The 19,006-nt window shown below is 37.4% G+C and overlaps 1 protein-coding gene across 2 annotated transcripts; it reads right to left on the bottom strand.

The window, feature by feature from the left end:
- Positions 1-288: 288 nt before the first annotated feature.
- On the bottom strand, positions 289-3,362 carry LOC111343731 (killer cell lectin-like receptor subfamily B member 1B allele A). Of its 2 annotated transcripts, XR_002696095.2 has the most exons (4): positions 3,169-3,362; positions 1,218-1,607; positions 765-1,076; positions 289-512 (listed from the first exon to the last, which is right to left on the bottom strand). XR_002696095.2 is itself a non-coding variant. In XM_088733405.1 (3 exons), the coding sequence occupies exons 2-3, from the start codon at positions 1,537-1,539 to the stop codon at positions 934-936; spliced, it is 465 nt and encodes a 154-aa protein (XP_088589531.1). In that variant the 5' UTR covers positions 1,540-1,607; positions 3,169-3,362; the 3' UTR covers positions 648-933. The 2 variants fall into 2 exon arrangements, 1 of the variants encoding a protein (XP_088589531.1); XM_088733405.1 differs by lacking the exon at positions 289-512 and having other exon boundaries at positions 648-1,076.
- Between the last annotated feature and the right edge of the window lie 15,644 nt (positions 3,363-19,006).

Consider the following 19,006-nt stretch of genomic DNA (forward strand, 5'->3'; position numbering starts at 1 on the left):
TTATCGAGCTCGATAAGTTATGGAGCTCGATTAGCAATCGTACTCGATTAGTAATCGAGCTCGACTTGTAGTTATCGAGCTCGATTATAAAACGTGGTTTGCTCATCGAGCAGGAATGGTAATCGAGTACGGCAAATGCATATCGAGCTCGGTTGCCCAGGAACAAAATGTGATCCGAAAGAGCTTCTAAATCATGGTATCATTACATTTTTTAATTGTGCGAAATAATAATATCAATAATTTTGATAACAATGATAATAATAGTAATCATCATCATCATCATAATAATAATGATGTAATCCTCACGATGCTTAGAGACTCTTTACCTTCTCCCAGATGTTTCTTTCGCCATAGCAATATGACTACAACAAAAATGATCAACACTTTGAAGAGCACTACGCCTAAAGAGGCGGCTGCTATCGTTACTGTAGGAGAAGGACTGCTTTTGTCATCCATGAGGACTTCGTCTGTTGATTTTGGCGGGGTAGGGGTGAAGACATTTGTTGAAGACCCTGGATTTAATGCATCAATACTTTAAAATTTTTGTTAGCTTTGAAAGGTTGTTAACACTGAATTCTTTACCACCTGTCCAGCCTTCAAGCTTAAAAATGAACATTAAACATAAAAAAATGACCAGAGAAAACCACTATAAATCAAAGAAATGTATTTTGCTCTGATAAAAAATAAACGAACAAAAACAAATTGAAACAAAACAACTTCTACTGCTTTATGAAAAATGCTCTTTTACATATGCTTAGATTTACCTGATTCATCAGTGATATATTGTTCAGTTGACGTATTCCCTCGCGGTGTAGTAACAGCTTTTGTTCCAGGAGGATTGGTGATATCTTGTTCAGTTGACGTCTTCCCTCGCGTAGTAACAGCTTTTGTTCCAGGAGGATTGGTGATATCTTGTTCAGTTGACATCTTCCCTCACGTAGTAACAGCTTTTGTTCCAGGAGGATTGGTGATATCTTGTTCACTTGACGTCTTCCCTCGTGTAGAAGCAGCTTTTGTTCCAGGCAGACTGCTACTTGTCGGAACAGCGTGCGAGAAACAGTCTCCTCGACAATTGTCTGTTGAAGGAACATTACAACTAACATGGTCACTAGCTAGAAATTTGTGGATTACATTATCTTAGGGGCTTTCCCAAGAATTCATTTATAAAGTTTTCTCAAAGTCGCTGGGATTGCGACATCTGTGGTACAAATCAATACCTGTTTCTTCCTCGCAAATCCAACCTCTTTGTATGACACCTTTTATGGTACTAAAAGATCCTTTGAATCCAACTGGAAATTCTTTATGAATCAGCCCATAAAGGTCGTTCGGTTCAGGATTTGAGCTCTGCCATTTGTCAATACTCAGAGGTTTACCATTGATCCAAGTCCATTTCTCTGTTGTGAAATTTTGCTCCAAGCCTATGAACCATTCACCATATTTGCTGCCTACCCGGTCTTGAATCGCATTTTTGATAAATTCCCATTCCTGCTCTGTTTCCATCACCACAAGGATTTTGCTGTGATGTTCACAGCTACCCATTGCCTGTGGCCACTTATTACCATTTGTCTAGTTATTAAAGCTATAACACGAACAAAGCCTCTCTCCATCTAGAATGAAAGAAATTGCAAATAATTTGTCTTAAGCTCTTCTAATAATCAACAACAAAATGAGCGTGTAAGTAAGCATGCTTTACTGAGTTAACTTTTTGGTGATAAAACTTACTGCAAGTTTTGATGAAGCTAAGGCTTACAAACAATTGCTTGACAGCTAGTTGGGCAGAGGATGATCACCATCACCATCATTATTGTTATTATTATCCTCATCACCATCATCGTTCATCCACTAATCAATAAGGTAATTACCTATTCAAATAAGATTTTTTTTTATTTATATATCTATCATTTCGTTATTCATTAGCCGTTTAAAACGATGCCGAAAGAGGACTACTTAAAAACTTGGTTATTTAGAGAGAAGAGCAAAAAAAAAAAAATGCGGCAATAGTTCAACCTCGCTCCGTACCATCTTTAGATAAATATCAGTAAACATCCGCTAGGAATGCAGGCGCTTCGTCACACATTGCTTGCTGCATTCATTTAAATGTGACGTTAATTTGTCACGCCAGGTAAAAGAACGATTGTTTATCAATATTTTTTAACTAATTAAGCGAGCTTTTGTGAAGTACATGAGACATACAGCTTCACGCTAAATAAAAGCTGGTCAAGGTTGCAGGATGATTTGACAAGGCTAGAGAAGACCGCGGAGACTAAAGCTGCTGCTAAAGGCGCTCAAACAAAACGACCGTTTTAAGGAATCATCGGAAAAGCAGAAGTTCAGTGGAAACGACCTAGTTCTCGAAAGGGAAAATTAAATTCAAACAACATGGCAGTCCACGCGTGAAGGAGAAACGAAGCTGGAGTAACTTGGCGGTGATCATTCAATAATGACATTTAGTAAGTTATTCAATTTGCGTGTCTGGTGTCTTTGATAGATATAACAGTTGTCTAAATGATTACAAATACGCCCATACAAAATTAACCACAACCCTTTTACCAACTTAATAATGATGAACTTCGTGAAATTTGTAAACACTCATTAATACCTATAATTACTCATTAATGCCTATATAAGGAGGTAATTTTTTTCATAAAATTCGCAGTTTAAAGCCTTGGATAAGTCTATGGACATCACACTTGGTCAATGGTCTATTTGTCGCGCCAGGCTTACCTGCAATCGTTTCTCGACATGTCAAAAGCATTTAAATCGAGCCGTACCGATGAAAATGAAACATACAGCTTCAAAGCGGAAACTAAATAAGAGCTGTTCCAGTTTGCAGTATGATTTGACAATTTCAAATTTAAATCAGACACGTTACCTTCGATCAATAATACATGTATTTCCCTAATGAAAACCCTACTTCCTCTTCAATCCAATCGACAATCCTCTCACAGCTTGTGGCGTGTTTCGGTAAACTTCTTGAAAAATCTTCTTTCCAAGAGTCAAAATACGTCTTACCAATATTTGTTTTCATAAGAAAGTCATCTTTATAGTAAAATTCGCAATTTACGCGACGGATACGTTAGATATTAGATAAGATGTAAGAGCATCACTACAATAAACACGAACAAAACTCATGAAGTAATTAACATCTTCAATTCCTTCCCGACTTACAAGTCCTCGACAGTAACAATACAAATCCAAGCACTATCATTGCATACATCTTCGCTAAATTCATTGTCTAGGCCTATGTTTTGGATGAGAATGTTTGAAACGCCACGAGGACGAAAGTTACGCTTGGAAGACCAATTAAGATATGGTCGCAATTTTCGGTTTCACTCAATGTGTGACGAGGAATTAGCCGAAGTTTAGTGAGAGATCACGCTTCAAGAAAGCTGTAAAAATAGATTGATAACAAGCTGATTTCAATCAAGAACAAGTTTATGGAATGGAGAAATTAAGAATGAGAAAAACTATATAAACTCTTACTATCAGCCTCCCTTTTGGCTTTACGTAATAAAAGAAGACGGAAAGTGTAAAGCTGGGGTTTATTGTGTTGGATATTTTTTTGGGAAGTTCTCGCCGGAAAGCTTTGCCGGCGGGATTGAGGTCGTCAGGGTCAGCGATCGTCTACGAAACTTAACGCCACAATAAAAGGAAAAAGTCTTGCTTGTGTCTATTTTTCAGCTATGAGCTTAGGTACATATTGTCTGAGGCCTTTTGGATAACTTTGTTAGGATGCATTTTGAACCGATGAGATAGTCGCCCGAATAATACCACTGGATTATTCTAGATCTTTTATTCCATAATTTGCACGTATTTACTTAATCACTTATATGAATTTGATAAGCCAGGTCACAAATTTGATAAACAAGGTTACAAATACATATTATATCTAAGTGATGTGTTTATCTTTTAATTCATTTTAAGTAGTTTTATCGAACACTCAGCATGGATCCTGCATTAATTAAAATGCAATCACAGCTATATTGAATTTTCCAAAAAACATGTCATCTCTAAAATATTTTTCCATCTTTTAATTAGCAGCTGTACAGGAATTATATTCCATATTTCAATTTCCCGTATTCTTGAAACCCAATTACGACAGCCTATATTTTCATTTTTCAATGACAATTTTTTTAAGCCCAAAAGAGCTGGCATATCAAATCGTATTCATTCAATAGTCTAAAGTTATTACGGCACGACAGTCCGACAGTCCGCAATCAGACAGAGCGTCCTTCAAACACTAGATAGACTGAGCGTAAGATTGATACAGAGATGTTAAAATAGCGCATCCACCGATCATAAAAAGGAGGATTAGCCAGGTATCCCACAATTCCACGCTTCAAACTATATTTAAGAATTGTTTCATGCTTAGCGTGCGTCTATCGAGTTATGAATGCACGGGGGGAGTTTGGAGAGCACGAGAGAAGCGTAAGAGTTGCTCGAGGCGCAGCTGAGAGCATCTCTAGCTTCTTGAGTGCTCTCCAAACTTCCCATGTGCATCCATAACTCGATAGACGCACAGCTAAAAGCATGAAACAACTCTTTTATAACATACGAAAACAATTTGGGCGCTGAATGACGTTTTTGTAATTTTTTTTTTAAATGAAAGTTGCCCGAAAATGTTGGCGTCTCCGATTGTTTTGTTGATTTTGTAATTAAATGGTTTTCGGTAGAATTAACAAATGTAACCAAAAAAACGTCATCCACAGAGACGTTTACCTTTAAAAGTCGCCACAAACCAATTTGAAGTCTTCTTAGTTCTTGCTGAATGTCTTTCAGCTAAAATTTTAATTTTTCCAGCTCCTGTTCTGATAAATTCGGGAAACGGGCCTGTTATGTTTCGCTTTCGTAGTGCTTGTTGGCTTGATTACTTGCAGGAAGGTCGAAAGCCAAAGAAAAGTCTGGTTGGTCTTCGATTTACCATTATCGCTTTCTGAAACTTTAAATTATGGAACTCACACGACGGAAATTTTGCAGCTATTTTGAAACTGCACAGGTCATTTTATTGAGCACGGGCGTGCGCACATAAAGATTTTGTTGATGTTGACGCAATAGGAATTAGATAGGACTAGCGCGCGCGCTGTGTTATAATATCAATTCGCTCTAGTTACGTAATCACTCAGTCGAGATGGAGGTAGTTGAGATCAACAGCGAAGTGCTCTCGCGTTCGCCAGTCAACTGCTTGAATTTGGATAGTCAGACTTACATCAAACTTTCCAATTTGGCTTGTTGTCCGAGACTTCCAGGCTTCTCAATGTGATATTCTTTCAATTTACCCAAACAGCTAGAGGATGAAAGCGAAGATCGAAGACGTTCAGTGATTATAATCTTCGACTTCGATTGTGTCGAAAATCGGTCTCTTGCCGCTTCGGATATTGGACCATATGACGAGTATGAAGGAGATAACAACATCTCAGAAATGCCCTGGCTAGACTTACAAGTCTCAAATTGTAATTGCAGTTGCTACCCGACGAAAGGAAAAATCGCCGTGAAAAGCCAGTCTTCTAAAGAAATGGCAAGCGACCCGACTGAGTTACCAAAAGAAATAAAGAAAACACTCCATCACAAGATACTAAGCTTAATTCACGAGCAAACCTGTACACATATGTACTAAAAGGGGCATTTAATACAGGTAGCAAAGGCTATTGATCGATCAAAAGCGGGCCCGGTGATACACCAGTCGAAGAAAGACGTCAAAATTTTGGCGCCAGTTCAAGCAATTTTCAACGGCCACATATTCCTAAAAAATTTGGGGACTTAAGGGGACCTTCGCTAATATTGAAAAGTGCCATTATTCAGGCACCACCAGGCGAAATAACATGCTTAAGTATTCACCAATAATAGCACGACAGGAAAATATCGATCAAGCGTTAAAGTAAAGCGCATAACAAAGCCACACAGTCTTGCATACCACTCATAACAAAGGCGTTTTTTTTTCCATTTAGAGAAGAGCAAGTTGAAGTACTAAAGTACTAAAGTCAACTTAACTGTTACAAGAATACATAAAACCGTTCAAATCACCTCCCGTGCTCCTGAATAAGGACAAACAACCGTTTAAGATTCAGTCGACTTTCCACCGCGTGCACTCGAATTCCATGCAATGTGACACCTTATCGATGATAACGCGCAAGGGCTAATGGGATAACCGACTAATCCTTCTTTGATCATAAATTATTCATCTTCATTTAAGCGTTTGCAAAATGTTCTAAGCAATAGCGTGAACATAAAAGATTGCTCAGACGAGCCAAAGGGATATTTCACACCCATTTACATTGAGCGTAATTCAAGAAACGGATTGCCCAAACCATTCTTATACTAACCCAATATCAAGATAAATTATTGTTTTACACTATGACTTTGCGAAGAACCATAATTATTACCAATATTGTGTTTACTTTTACAGATTAGTCGGCTAACCGTCTTAAGAACAGACCACTTAAACATTAGCATACTCAGGAACAAGTATTTGATTCACATAATCAATGTCGCTGTCATCTTAGACTTCTTCAGTTGATTTCACAAAGGAAGTGTACGTTCGGGAACTATCGTCTTCAGAAGTCTATTAGAGATTCAGTTTTATGTTATAGTATGAAACGTTTAAGGCAACACTTCACAGTCAAGAGGTGTCAGAGTAGAAAGATGAGCGTAGGAAAAAAAGAAAAACAATTCTTTTTAGTAATTCCTTAGTAATTTTTTAAATAAGATTCTTATTGGGTAATTCTAATTTCTTTGTTTCTATAATTACCATCATTGTCTCCGAACATAGCGCGGTATATACGCCTTCCCGTCGAACAAATGATTCATTTTGGTTTCTCCCATTCTAGATCTCTCTTTCATTTCTCGCCGTAAAGCAAGGCTAAACACCTACATCTAAAGCAGTCAAAGGCAAACTCTCTTGTTGATTCCTGTTGCATGACAGCAAACACATATAGAAAAAGAAAACAAAACAAAGATTCAGGTCATGGATTCAAATCCTATACAGTCCTGAATTTTTTCAGGCCTTATTAGGCCTAATTGGGAAGGTGGAGGGAGGGGGTGTCAAGTTGACGGTTAGAAATGGGCCCTTTTGACAGTTGACGGTTCAATTTTAGGTAATTTAACGACTGACGATTGATTTGTTGGAAAGTCGTTTATATAACGAACTAAACGCGCTAATTTGGCTGTAGTTTTTCGTAGTAGCGCGTTTGTAAACAACGTTGTTAACGATTCACGACACCAGGAAATGTTTCCACAAAGGAAGTCAGTTCTGCCGCTAACCAGATTTACGCGCGACTAGAAGTTAAAGGACTTACATACATGTATTTTTGTGATATATCAAAACTTTTATCATAAATGACAGAACTTAACCCAATTATTAAGGTAATCGTTTAGTCTTAATTAAGGATATCTGAGACATTTGACAGCTAACATTAGTTTGCTTCTTTGACGGTTGACGGTAAAAATACTGCGTTTTTGAAGGTTGACTGTTAATATTTTGGTCGTATGCATTTGACGGTTGACGATTAAACCCATTGAGACCCTCATTGACGGCATCTAAGAATGGAAATAAACTGACCGCCAACAGGAAGACGCACAAACGCAAGATCAAACAACTAACAGCGAGCAGCACACCCCATTCATTAAAATAAGTCTAATGAATAAATACGATATCTACTCAACTTGAGAGAAAACCCATTCGTCTTCATGAAATCGTCACATTTGTTAAATTCTTATCAGGAATCGCGATTTCTGCATCGATGGGCTTGTCTCACAGGAAAATTGCTGAGCTAGTTAATAAGGTAACCTCTCTTAAGTCAGTCTTAAACAGTTGCATCAGCCTTGTTATGTTCGTAGACTAAGTCTTTCTGATCAGAAGGAAGAGAAAACGGAGAGAGACTTGTTTTTGGTAGCATTTTGTCTTCCTCGTTTTCCTCCGTAAAACCTGTGTTATGAATGAATAAATGAATGAAAAACTTTATTTAAGTGTTTATGTTTTTAGCTATAAGCTAATGGGGGACACAAAAAAATTTAAAAATCAAATATATTTACATATGTAGATAATAGTTATTTACAGTAGATAATTAAAAAGAATATAAAGTTATTTAGTTAAGTTTTGAATTTCAACGAGAGTTGAAAGGTCGACTTTTCTCATGTTCTTCTTGAACGAATTTAGAGTTTCTATCGTTCTTAGGTGTCTTGGTAACTTCGACCCGCTGAGAGGTCCCATATATTTAATAAAATTCCTACCAAATCTTACAGTTTCGAATCTTGGTAGTTCAAAGTCACTGCTCCGTAAATTATACTGATTTTTCTTTATATTAGATAAGTCAGAAATATTCTCGAGTACGAGACTGTGTTTAACTTTAAACAATGGCAATGTCTTGTAGGCGCCGATTGTACAACGTCGATAGTTTGGCGCGACTTAGCAGTTCTTGATAGGACGCTGATCTAGTTTTGTACACCGTCCTAAGTGCTCGCTCCTGAATCCGCTCAAGCTTTCTCCGATCCAATGCATTCATAAAGTGCCATACTAGATGACAGTAGGTTAGATGGGGCAGAATTGAAGACCTATAAAGTGATAGTTTAGCATTACAGGATATCAAATTGCGTAGCCGCACTAGGACCCTTACTTTTTGACTGGCCTTAGAGCATAGATCACTGATATGACTAGTAAAACTCAATTTTTCATCGATTTGAAGTCCTAAAAGCCGTATTTCCCCCATTCTCTTAATACTATGACCGTCAACAGAAAATTTTTGATTATCGTTGTCTTTGTCAACATTTCTCGGGTTGATCGTTAATAGCTGGAACTTTTCTGGGTTGGTTGAGAGATAGTTGTTCTTGTACCAGGATAGAGCTTCCTCTCCATGTATCTTGATACTTTGCGCGACAACGCCATGCTTCTTCCCCATGACATACATGTGATGGTCGTCGGCATACATGCTCCAATTAGCATTATTTATATGGAATGACATATCGTTTTGGAACAAATTCCACACAAGGGGGCCAAAGGACGAGCCTTGCGGGCAGCCAAGCACCATCCTTTTCCAGTCACTTGTCACTCCTTTTATTTTCACTCTATTGAGCCTATTGTCAAAGTATGATCTAAGAAGGTTGAGAGAATTTTGTCCAATGCCATAGGCCTCGAGTTTCTTTACGACTAGAGAATGGCTAAGAGAGTCAAAGGCTTTACTCAAGTCAGTACACAGTATGTACATCAGTTCCTTTCTGTCAACAGCTGATTTCCAGTCTTCCACGAGTCTAAGTAGAGTGGTCTGACAGCTATGATGTCTTCTAGACGCTGTCATTCTCTGATAGAGAGTTGGATCATAGTGCCCGGTGATTTACTTACTGAGCATATGCTCAAATTTCTTATTTTCCTTGAAGACGCACCAGAAGGGAAAGCGTTAAAAGAAAAACGCTCTACGAAACCTTCAAACTGTCGCCATATTTATTTTTTTAATTGAGCAATGTCTGACAGGAAATAAACTCAATCCAGACCTCCTCATACTAAAGTTGAGCCTTAAATAAATTTTTTTTTGCGCGAAAATTAAGAAACAGATCAGAGAGATCTGTATTAGTGCGTTCGTTGAACTGTGTTTTTAACTGGGAGAAAACGCCATTTTCAAGTACGATTTGCCTAGATCTTCTCATTATTTAATGCAAGTGGTTTAAGCTACAATTTCCAAAATGCCTGACATCTTAGACGATTACAAATAAAGCCAGTTTGAGTGTACATTGAAGCTTAGTACAGTGTCCCTTGCATTACATCAGACAGCAAATTGCTATAAGTCGCTCTGCCTTAAAAATACCAAGAGATCAGTTCAAAGTTGTTTTTCTTTTCCTTTTTTTCTCCATAAAGAAGGTCCACAGAACTTAAATCGTTCAATACTTTATATGAAATTTGTCTTGACCGCCATCTTTGTTTTCATCCGACTGCGATCCGCTGACCAATGAATGCGGGAGCAAAATGTTCGCAATTTCTGGCGATGAGCTGTTGTAGAGAGTAATTAGCGATGGGGAAATTCCACAGGCCACGTTCTTAAGGAGTTTAGGTGGTGCTCCGGGGTCCCACCCACAGGACTTGTTAGGGTTGATATTTTCAAGCGCCTTTTGCACTTGATCCTTGCTGACACGATAGAACTCGAAGTGCGTTCCTAGGTATCCTTCTCTTAGAGCTTTAACGCTGCCATGGTTGTCATGGTTCTCTTCTGTGATGCAAATAGCATTGTCTCCTACAATGCTAACAGCAGCTGTACGTGCTGAAATAGTTCACTAATTGCTCAGCTACCTCGCATTGATCTTTTACAATGATGCCCTTTTCTGTTTTTAAACTGATTAAGGTGGACTCCTTAGTTTTGCTATTAATAAATGGCCTAAAGGCGTTGTAAAACTCCCTTGGCTTGGATTTCAGCTCCTGTGATTTGGCGAACTAGTATTCCATGATAGCCTTCCTCCGTTCGCGTGTGGCAATATTCCTGTACTTTCTTTTAAGTTCCATGTTCTCTGGCGTTCGGTTTTTCGCAAACAGTATGGCGTGTTTGCTCTTGTTCCTTATCGCCTTTTTCCAAGTTGAGGTCATGTAGGGTACGTCCTTTTGACGCACACGTTTTATTTTGAAAGGGACGTGTGCGTTCACTGTGCACTCAAAGAGAGCGGTCCAATACTCGTACTTATCATCTACACCAGTGAATAATTCACCCACATGCCACGGGTGCTTCTAGAAGTTTGTGGTTGAGCTGTTCAAAATCGGTGTTTCTCGTCTGCCTGTAGGTAGTTACCTTCGTTCTGTGCTTATGAACTTTCTCCTTCATTTCTCCGTATACCATACAGTGATCACTTAGTCCTGGATCGTACGTTCCACTTTTAAAAAAAGTTCCAGGGTATTTGTGAGCAGAACATCGAGAGACGTTTGTGAGTGAACTGATATTCTGGTTGGTTTTGTTATCAAGCACTCCAAGTTGTTAATTTCTTAAAGATCAGTTAATCTTTTCCTCAGCACTGTCAGGTCGTAACCTGTCCATGCTTAAATCAACAACAATGATGATTGTTTGTTTTTAAAAACATAGCCACTGACAGATGTCGTTGATTTCTTCCTCAACTTTTTTTGTCCTCGGGTGGCATTTTTCTGCCTTTCCTAGACGGTCTAGGCGGCCTATAGATAGCAAGTAACGCCATGTCAGTTCTCCCTATCCCAGATTCGACAGCGACAGCTTCAAGCGTTTTGTGTGCTCTCGGTAGTGTTAATTTCTTTGATGGAATAACAGAGGAGAAATAGACAATGAGTCCTCTGCCATCTTTTACTCTGTCTTTCCGATACATGTGGTATCCGTTTAGAGTAAATTGACGATTAGGATACGAACTATCGATCTTAGTCTCGGATATTACCATGATGAGAGGTTTTAAAACATCATTCAGCTCTTTAAGTTCTTCAAATTTATTCTGGATGCTGTTTATGTTGAAATGCATAATTAATGCACCGCTGGGATTATCTCTTCTTTGTTCCAGGTTGTAGCGTCGTCATTTGCATATCCACCATTAGTGTAGTTTTCATCCATTGATGTATTAAAAGATGATTCCTTCTCAATTTCGTGATCAAAATCTGGCTCCGTATTAAAAGAACAATCCCCATTACTAAATGGCAAGGAGCATAGCGAGCATTTCCTGTCCATGACCTGATTATCTGAGTAGCTTTTAAACATCGCTTTTGTTAAGTTCAGGCATTTAGTGTGTGAGATGGAATTACACTAAAAACACAGTAGAGAATCTTGATTGGAACGCACGCATTCGCCAAAATCTTTGCAGGGATATTTGGACGTTTTCGTTGCAAGTCCGGGGTTTGGGTGGATGTCTCCTCCAGTTATGAGTCGGTAGGTTTGGAAGCTACGTTCGAAGTGTGAGAAAATCTCGTAGACAAGTATAGTTTTCCATGGCCGCGACTTGGAGTGGTCTTGCGAGAATTCAGTAAGCTTGTGTTGGCTACGACTAGCGAGCAGTGTTCCATTCCAGCTGAAACGTCTCTTCGTAGAATAAGAGAACAAGTTTTGACATTTCCATGAAGGAATAAGGTAGTCATAAGCAGCAAAATTGCTAGTTCCATGGAGCTCAAAGATTCGTGTCCGGCCGCCATTTTGATTTCCAGAGTCAGATATCATTTTTTCTTTCGTATGTTTACGTGTTTAATTGTTTCTTTTTTTTTTTTATTTTTCAATTGTATTTACTGTAATAGCTTTAATACTTAAAAGGTCGATTTGTCAGATGTCCGAGAAGAGATTTAGCGGCACAGTTTTTCTTCCCGGTGGGTAAATAGTAAATATGGGAATAGCACGAAACTGTGATATCATATGAGCTATTGCCTACTGGCCTTTAGGTAACTGTCAGCTATATGGCTTTTGTCATTTTTAAAAATATTGAAAATCTTCCCAAACGATCCAAAGGTCTTTGTTGCTCTCCTGAATTAAGCCAATCGAATATCAAAAATGAGGGCATTAGAGAAAACGTATACCTTTTGAGCAAAAATATGGAAACAGTTTATATTCTCTTGTTCTGAATCATGGCACTTATTAGCAATACACTTAGCCTTACTGGATTTACTTCAGACGTAACAAATCATTAAATAAAAACAAGCGAAATAGGGGCCACTCACTTACTTTATTACAGTTTCATTTATTGAATCCGTTGAATGAGATCAAATACTATCATCATCAGAGTCCAAATAATAATAATAATAATGATAATGATAATAGTAATAATAATAATAATTATACTGATAATAATTAATAAAAAAAAACAAGCAAAAAAACCAAACACATTACTCTTATTTTCTCCGAAGAGTTAAGGTTTGGGCTGATGTAAAAGTTAAAGCCAGGCTACAAACGACATGTACATGGGTTTAATCAGCCGCAGCGTTTTAATTAATGGTAGCTACGAACGCCAAAAAATTCAGAACATTTTAAAAACTTTGAATTGAAAAATTTTGAGATAGTCATAAAAAACGTTAACATTAAAAACAATTTCTAGTGACGACGATAGAATAATTTTCACCGTTAGCGGTAAAAGCCAACACACCATTTTATAGGTATGATGCACGATCCTCGCAGTAGATAGCGCTATTTTATGCAATAGCGAAAATCAGACCTGAAAAAAAAGTCAGGTATGTACGGGGCTCGAACCACCGACCTCTGCGATACTAGTGCAGCGCTCTACCAATTGAGCTAACAAGCCAACTGGGAGCAGGCCGTTAAGTTGATTCGTAAGAAACCCGTGAAAGTGGTAAATGAGATACAATGAATATATGAAGTTCGTATATTTTGAACTGCGGTATTAGATACGTATGATGCACGATCCTCGCAGTAGATACCGCAGTTCAAAATATATGAACTTCATATATTCATTGTATCTCATTTATCACTTTCACGGGTTTATTACGAATCAACTTAACGGCCTGCTCCCAGTTGGCTTGTTAGCTCAATTGGTAGAGCGCTGCACTAGTATCGCAGAGGTCAGTGGTTCGAGTCCCGTACAGGCCTGATTTTTTTCAGGTCTGATTTTCGCTATTGCATAAAATAGCGCTATCTACTGCGAGGATCGTGCATCATACGTATCTAATACCTTAGTTCAAAATATATGAACTTCATATATTCATTGTAGCACACCATTTTATCTTTAAAGTAATTATTAATTTGTTTATTTATTTATTTAGTTATTTTTCTATTATTCTTATCATACACAGACTGAATCGTCCTCTTCGTATATATCGTGCACCGATTGAAATGACTTATCAGCCTTCTTGAGTTTGCCCAACACGTGTTATGTTTCAAAGGTTTTTACCATTTTTCAGGTTCCATTCATGTGTACGGCAGCGAAATTCCCTCATTCTTGAGACCGAAGAGAAATTGATTGTATTTTCAGTTTTCAATGACCCCTTAAGCCTGATGATGTGATAAGTTATATAACTTTATCAATGAACAGGCTTCGTCCAGGTTGTATAATCTGCTAAACGCATGTAAAAATGTGAACGGCTCTGAAGAAGTACTTGACATCACTAATTAATTTATAGTTTTGCAATTTTTTTCAGTTTTTTGTTCTCTCCTGATTCAACCTCCTTGTTTCCTTTAGAACTAACTTGGATAAGTTTCGGCTTCTGAATGAAATCTGTTTTATATATAACAAAGTTTTTGGCACAGAATTAATGCAGAGTATGTCTTGGGTGTCTACATATGTTGTGCTGCATCGTTAGGGAAGAATAGAACGGGGAAGTTGCGCACGCATAGTACTCAGTGTAATGTAAGTCTTTTCATCTCAACTGGTATTTCTAAGATCACTTCCCTATACGTGAATGCATGTATAGACGGAAATGGAGAAGGGAATTGAAAGGCTCCACTGCATGAGCAATCTTGAGGCCTTTTCTGGTTCACAACATGATTTTTTTTCTGAAGCCGTGGAGATAGCGTGCCATAATTATGAGGAGGCTTCGGCAATTCTTTCGGGAGATCGAGAAAAGGAGGGGGGGGGTGGGGTTGGTCTGAAAAGAGTGTTCTGTTAAGGGAGCGAGGTTTAGTGTGGGTATTTCATTAGAAGAAGCATGGCTTCATGTTCTTTCAAAACACTTATATCTGGAACGGATAACTTAATTGCCTAGTGATGAAAATAATGCAATAATTTTGAAGAATCACTTTCATTGATTTAAAACTGAGTAAAAAGGAAAGAAAAGTTATCGGTTTAGCAGTCTAATAAACCACGTGAGATGTTAGGAAACACGAGAATAGTTTCTAAAGTTTGCTTCCGGTAGGAAGCAGTTTAAAATTTTTCAGCGGTTTTTCAGCGAAATAAAGGTCAGATACAGAACTCTTATTCGTGAAATTTATTTCCATTGTAAGGACTTAACTTTGAATTGATTCAAAGAATGTTGTCAGACGGATATCTTTAAAACAGGGACGGGGAATGGAGGAATGGGGAATGGATAGATAGATAGATACTTTATTGGTAAATACTTCACAGCATGAAATGAATTGCGTATTCACAGATATAAAATAAAAATTACTATGTACATGTATAGATCTTATTATTAAAAAAATACGTAGTTTGTCGTAAGGGAGAACTTGTACATTATTTATGGCTGTTGTTTATTCTGGCCGAAGCAATAAAAAATGATAATAATAAAAATGGGAATGAGAAATTTGAAAACGGGGAATCTTTAAAAGCGGGAATCTCTAAAACAGGGAATCTTTAAATGCGGAAATCTTTCAAATGGAGAAGGAAAAGGAAACTCATGGTCAAAGTTTATCGACGTGTTGACGTTGAGTCTTGCGCTTTGAGGTGGGCTCCCTCGCCTATCGTGCCAGACTTATTCTAAAGTATTTTACACTTACTATAAATAAACTAAACATTTTCTAGCCATATAAAAAGAAATTTTTTGCCTTGTTTTTTTTCTTAAGTTAATTACTATTACTATTTTTATTGTTATAAGCAATTATTGGATGAGGTTTTTATGATATCCGGAATAGTCAAGGTCGAGATAAGTGTTATCAACCAAAACCGAAGGCTGAGGCTGATAACACTAACCGAGACATAGATTATTCCGGATATCACAATATCACAAAAAACGAATCAATAATTGTTTTATTATATATTGTTTTAAAGAAACTAACGCCAAACGCATTATCGCGGTGAACGACACCGCGGAAACACGTTTTCGCAACGTCACAGTAACTGGTCAGTGGTCATCAACTTTAGGCTGCCAAGCGCATCCATATGTTTGTAGACTGAGTTCGATGAAGACATCGGCCTTTTGCGTGGTTTTAAGTTGGAAAATATGCATGATACTTCTCCTTGTTTGTTATATTTGATCCTTTGAATGGGTTTTCAATACTAAAACCACGTCTTAACAAATAGCGGTATAGGGGAGTGATATTGTTTGAAGTTGTGTGCTGTTTGCTGTCTTAGGATGGCCGTCCAGTTACGAAGCGCTACCTTGGTTCTTCAGTCGCCCTCGCCTTCAGAATTGTCAAAAACAGCGATAGTTACCCAGACAAAGCAGAAGATCAGCTCTGTAAGATACTTTTCCAGCGAGTCTGAAGACTGATTGGATTTTTAAGTGTTATTAGCATGAAGCGATAAAGGTAATTGTTGTGTATTGAAAATATTCATACACTCACTTTACGCCGACGTGCGGTGCCTTTTCATTTTAGTAATTATTCGCTTGGAGGAGAATTTTACTTTCATCGACTGATTTTTCGCCATTACAACCTTCTGATTTACTGTGCCTTTAAGAACGGGTGTCCGTAATCAAAATTTGAAAACATTTGTTCAATCCATATACTTGCAGTTTTATCAACAAGTATCTCGTGAACAGGCACAGCCAAACGTACTAAAGACATGTAATAGAGAGATCTACTATCAACTGCTGTCAATAAAGGCTTAATTAAAGATAAATTATAAATGAACCGATCATGTTAGACGGTCTCAAATGGTGCATAATTTCAGCGCCCTCAATCAGTCGCCCATATAATAATCTTTGTCGAGCCTTAACGCAGCAAACAATTCACAATTTCTTCGATTTCGACTTCCTTTGTAAACATCACTAAACAAGCGTTATTCTGTTGCAACAACATCTACTTTAATTTCCCAAACAGCTCTAATTGTTTTACACGAAAGCATTTTCAATGAAACCCACTTTTTTATTATTATTATGTTTTTATAACTCAGTCATTTGAAACTTTTAAAGGCACATGTATGTTTACCTGAAGTATATTCCACTATCTTGCATGTGCATTGCATTAATTTATGCAAATAATCAACTAGTCTTCTTCCATTAAGTTTTTTTTTAAATTAGCTTTGCTTTGCTTTACATACACATCGCATGCTCAGCCACTGTAAGGATAATTATGATCCCCATCAGTGATATTACATCATATCCCTATAGAACATTGTTATGAAACATTCCTATTTGACTTGTAGCCATTTTCTTTCAAGGTGGCAAAATATATGTATATTGCCAAAATTAGTTAAGAATCTCTTACTGACTACAACTAGTGTAGCCATACCAGTGCTCCCCTCCACAGTAATAAGTTGGGAAAAGGACATTTGTGTGGTGCTATCATTGTTTACGTTTGGTAATATCCCATCCCTGATTTTTATTTGACTGGATGGGTACAGCAGTACACAGGCTAATTAGAAGCTTTTGGTTACTCCTCGTGGCTTAGTGTTAACTGGGAATTGACAGCTGACTTAATCTAATTAATTTTCTCTTGAAAATTTTTAACAAACAACTTTGGATTCAGAAATAGTTCTGATAATTTCTCTCTGACATTTCTAATTTGGAAAATTAATCATCATAATCATTATGTTCTTTCCACCTCCATAAACACCCAACATAAGTTCTTTGTTTATAATTCAGGCAGTTTCTGAATATAAGAAATCAAGTTTAGAAGATAGTTGATTTATTCAAGGCTGTTGCAATATGAGAAAAGACAATACAGTGCTTTATTCACATAAATCTATTAAATTATATTATTATAATTATTTTACCTTACAGTACTTTTGTTTTTTAAACATTATTTTGTTTTTTTTTTAAATTTGTTTTCTAGTAGTACCAAGATGGTAATGTTACTTTGTGAATCAGGGAGCTACATAAACCAGAAGTATTCTGTTAGCTTACTACATTTTATGGTGCAGATGGCAGTAAGTTAGTAAAGAAAGAAAAGAAAAAGCAAAAATAAATAAATAAAATAAAATGATTAGTGAGGGAAGAGCAGCATAAAAAAAGACATACTTCAAATTATTTGTAATTGTGATGGGAAACAAAAACTTGTTTGGAAAGTAAAATTATTGCTCAGAAAAAAAATTACGAACTAAGGTGGAAAGTGAAAACTTAATTTATTACCAGATGCAATGTATATATGAAGTTCATATATTTTGAACTGCGGTATTAGATACGTATGATGCACTATCCTCGCAGTACGTATGATGCACGATCCTCGAATCAACTTAACGGCCTGCTCCCAGTCGGCTTGTTAGCTCAATTGGTAGAGCGCTGCACTAGTATCGCAGAGGTCAGTGGTTCGAATCCCGTACAGGCCTGATTTTTTTCAGGTCTGATTTTCGCTATTGCATTCATAGCGCTCTCTACTGCGAGGATCGTTGCATCATACGTATTAATTTATTACCATTACAATGGACAGTTTGTATTTAAACATACCTCGGTTTATTCTTCCTCTAGTTGAGCCAATTTTTGTATTTTTAGGGGCTTCAGTCCTCTACATGTTACAGTCATAGGTCTTTGGCTACCTGATGATACATACAATAACGAGTGGGGATAGGGTGTCCGTGCTACACGGGCATGTTTTGTCTTCTCGGCGAATCTGACCGGAATGCCGTTGACATGCCGATTTATACGGTTCAAGCCACTGCTTTACAAACCTGCTGGTGCAGCGTCCTTGGATCACCGCTTCAGCCATTCAAAAACCGTCTCATTCTTAGCCTTAGTACTTATGCTTTTCTCTAAACAAAACTTAGTTGCCACGGAGCCACAAGCGAAAAACAACAATTTCATATCGTGTGCAACTTTAGTTCGGCTTTGGCAAATTATATAATTGAGCTTGAGAACTATCCAAAAGGTGAGCGGAGTTTTAAAGCTAAGTTTACAGTATTCTTTCTAAGTTTTTGCCTTTTACGCTGTCGATTTAACTCACGGCGAAAACATTGTAAAAGTTAATGGCATTTTATGGTTTTTTATTGGTCCGCTGACCAATAAAATACTGTATCGTGCCTTAAAAAACGTATTTCCACGGTGTCGCAACGAACACAGTTTACTTCGAACACTTAAAAATGTACAACTGCGTGGTAAACAAATTTTCACCGTTTTTATAAAACAATCAAGTGCAGAAAAGTTAAATGCCTTTCTAAAGAAAGTAACATTGAAGAAAACTGTCCATCTTTTAGTATTTTCCGAATCTTTATCTTCAAGTAATTTCTCAATTTCTTGCTGGGTCGATAAAGCGCATCGAGAAGCCATTCTTACTTCGCT

The sequence above is a fragment of the Stylophora pistillata genome, chromosome 9 (assembly GCF_964205215.1).
Source record: "Stylophora pistillata chromosome 9, jaStyPist1.2, whole genome shotgun sequence".
In the NCBI taxonomy this organism is placed as follows: Eukaryota; Metazoa; Cnidaria; class Anthozoa; order Scleractinia; family Pocilloporidae; genus Stylophora; species Stylophora pistillata.

Excerpts from the sequence above, each read along its gene's own strand:
- LOC111343731 (XM_088733405.1), bottom strand. The coding sequence starts at position 1,539 with ATGGGTAGCTGTGAACATCACAGCAAAATCCTTGTGGTGATGGAAACA. Across the intron at positions 1,077-1,217 it reads GATTTGCGAGGAAGAAACAG|ACAATTGTCGAGGAGACTGT; the intron begins GTATTGATTTGT and ends TTCCTTCAACAG.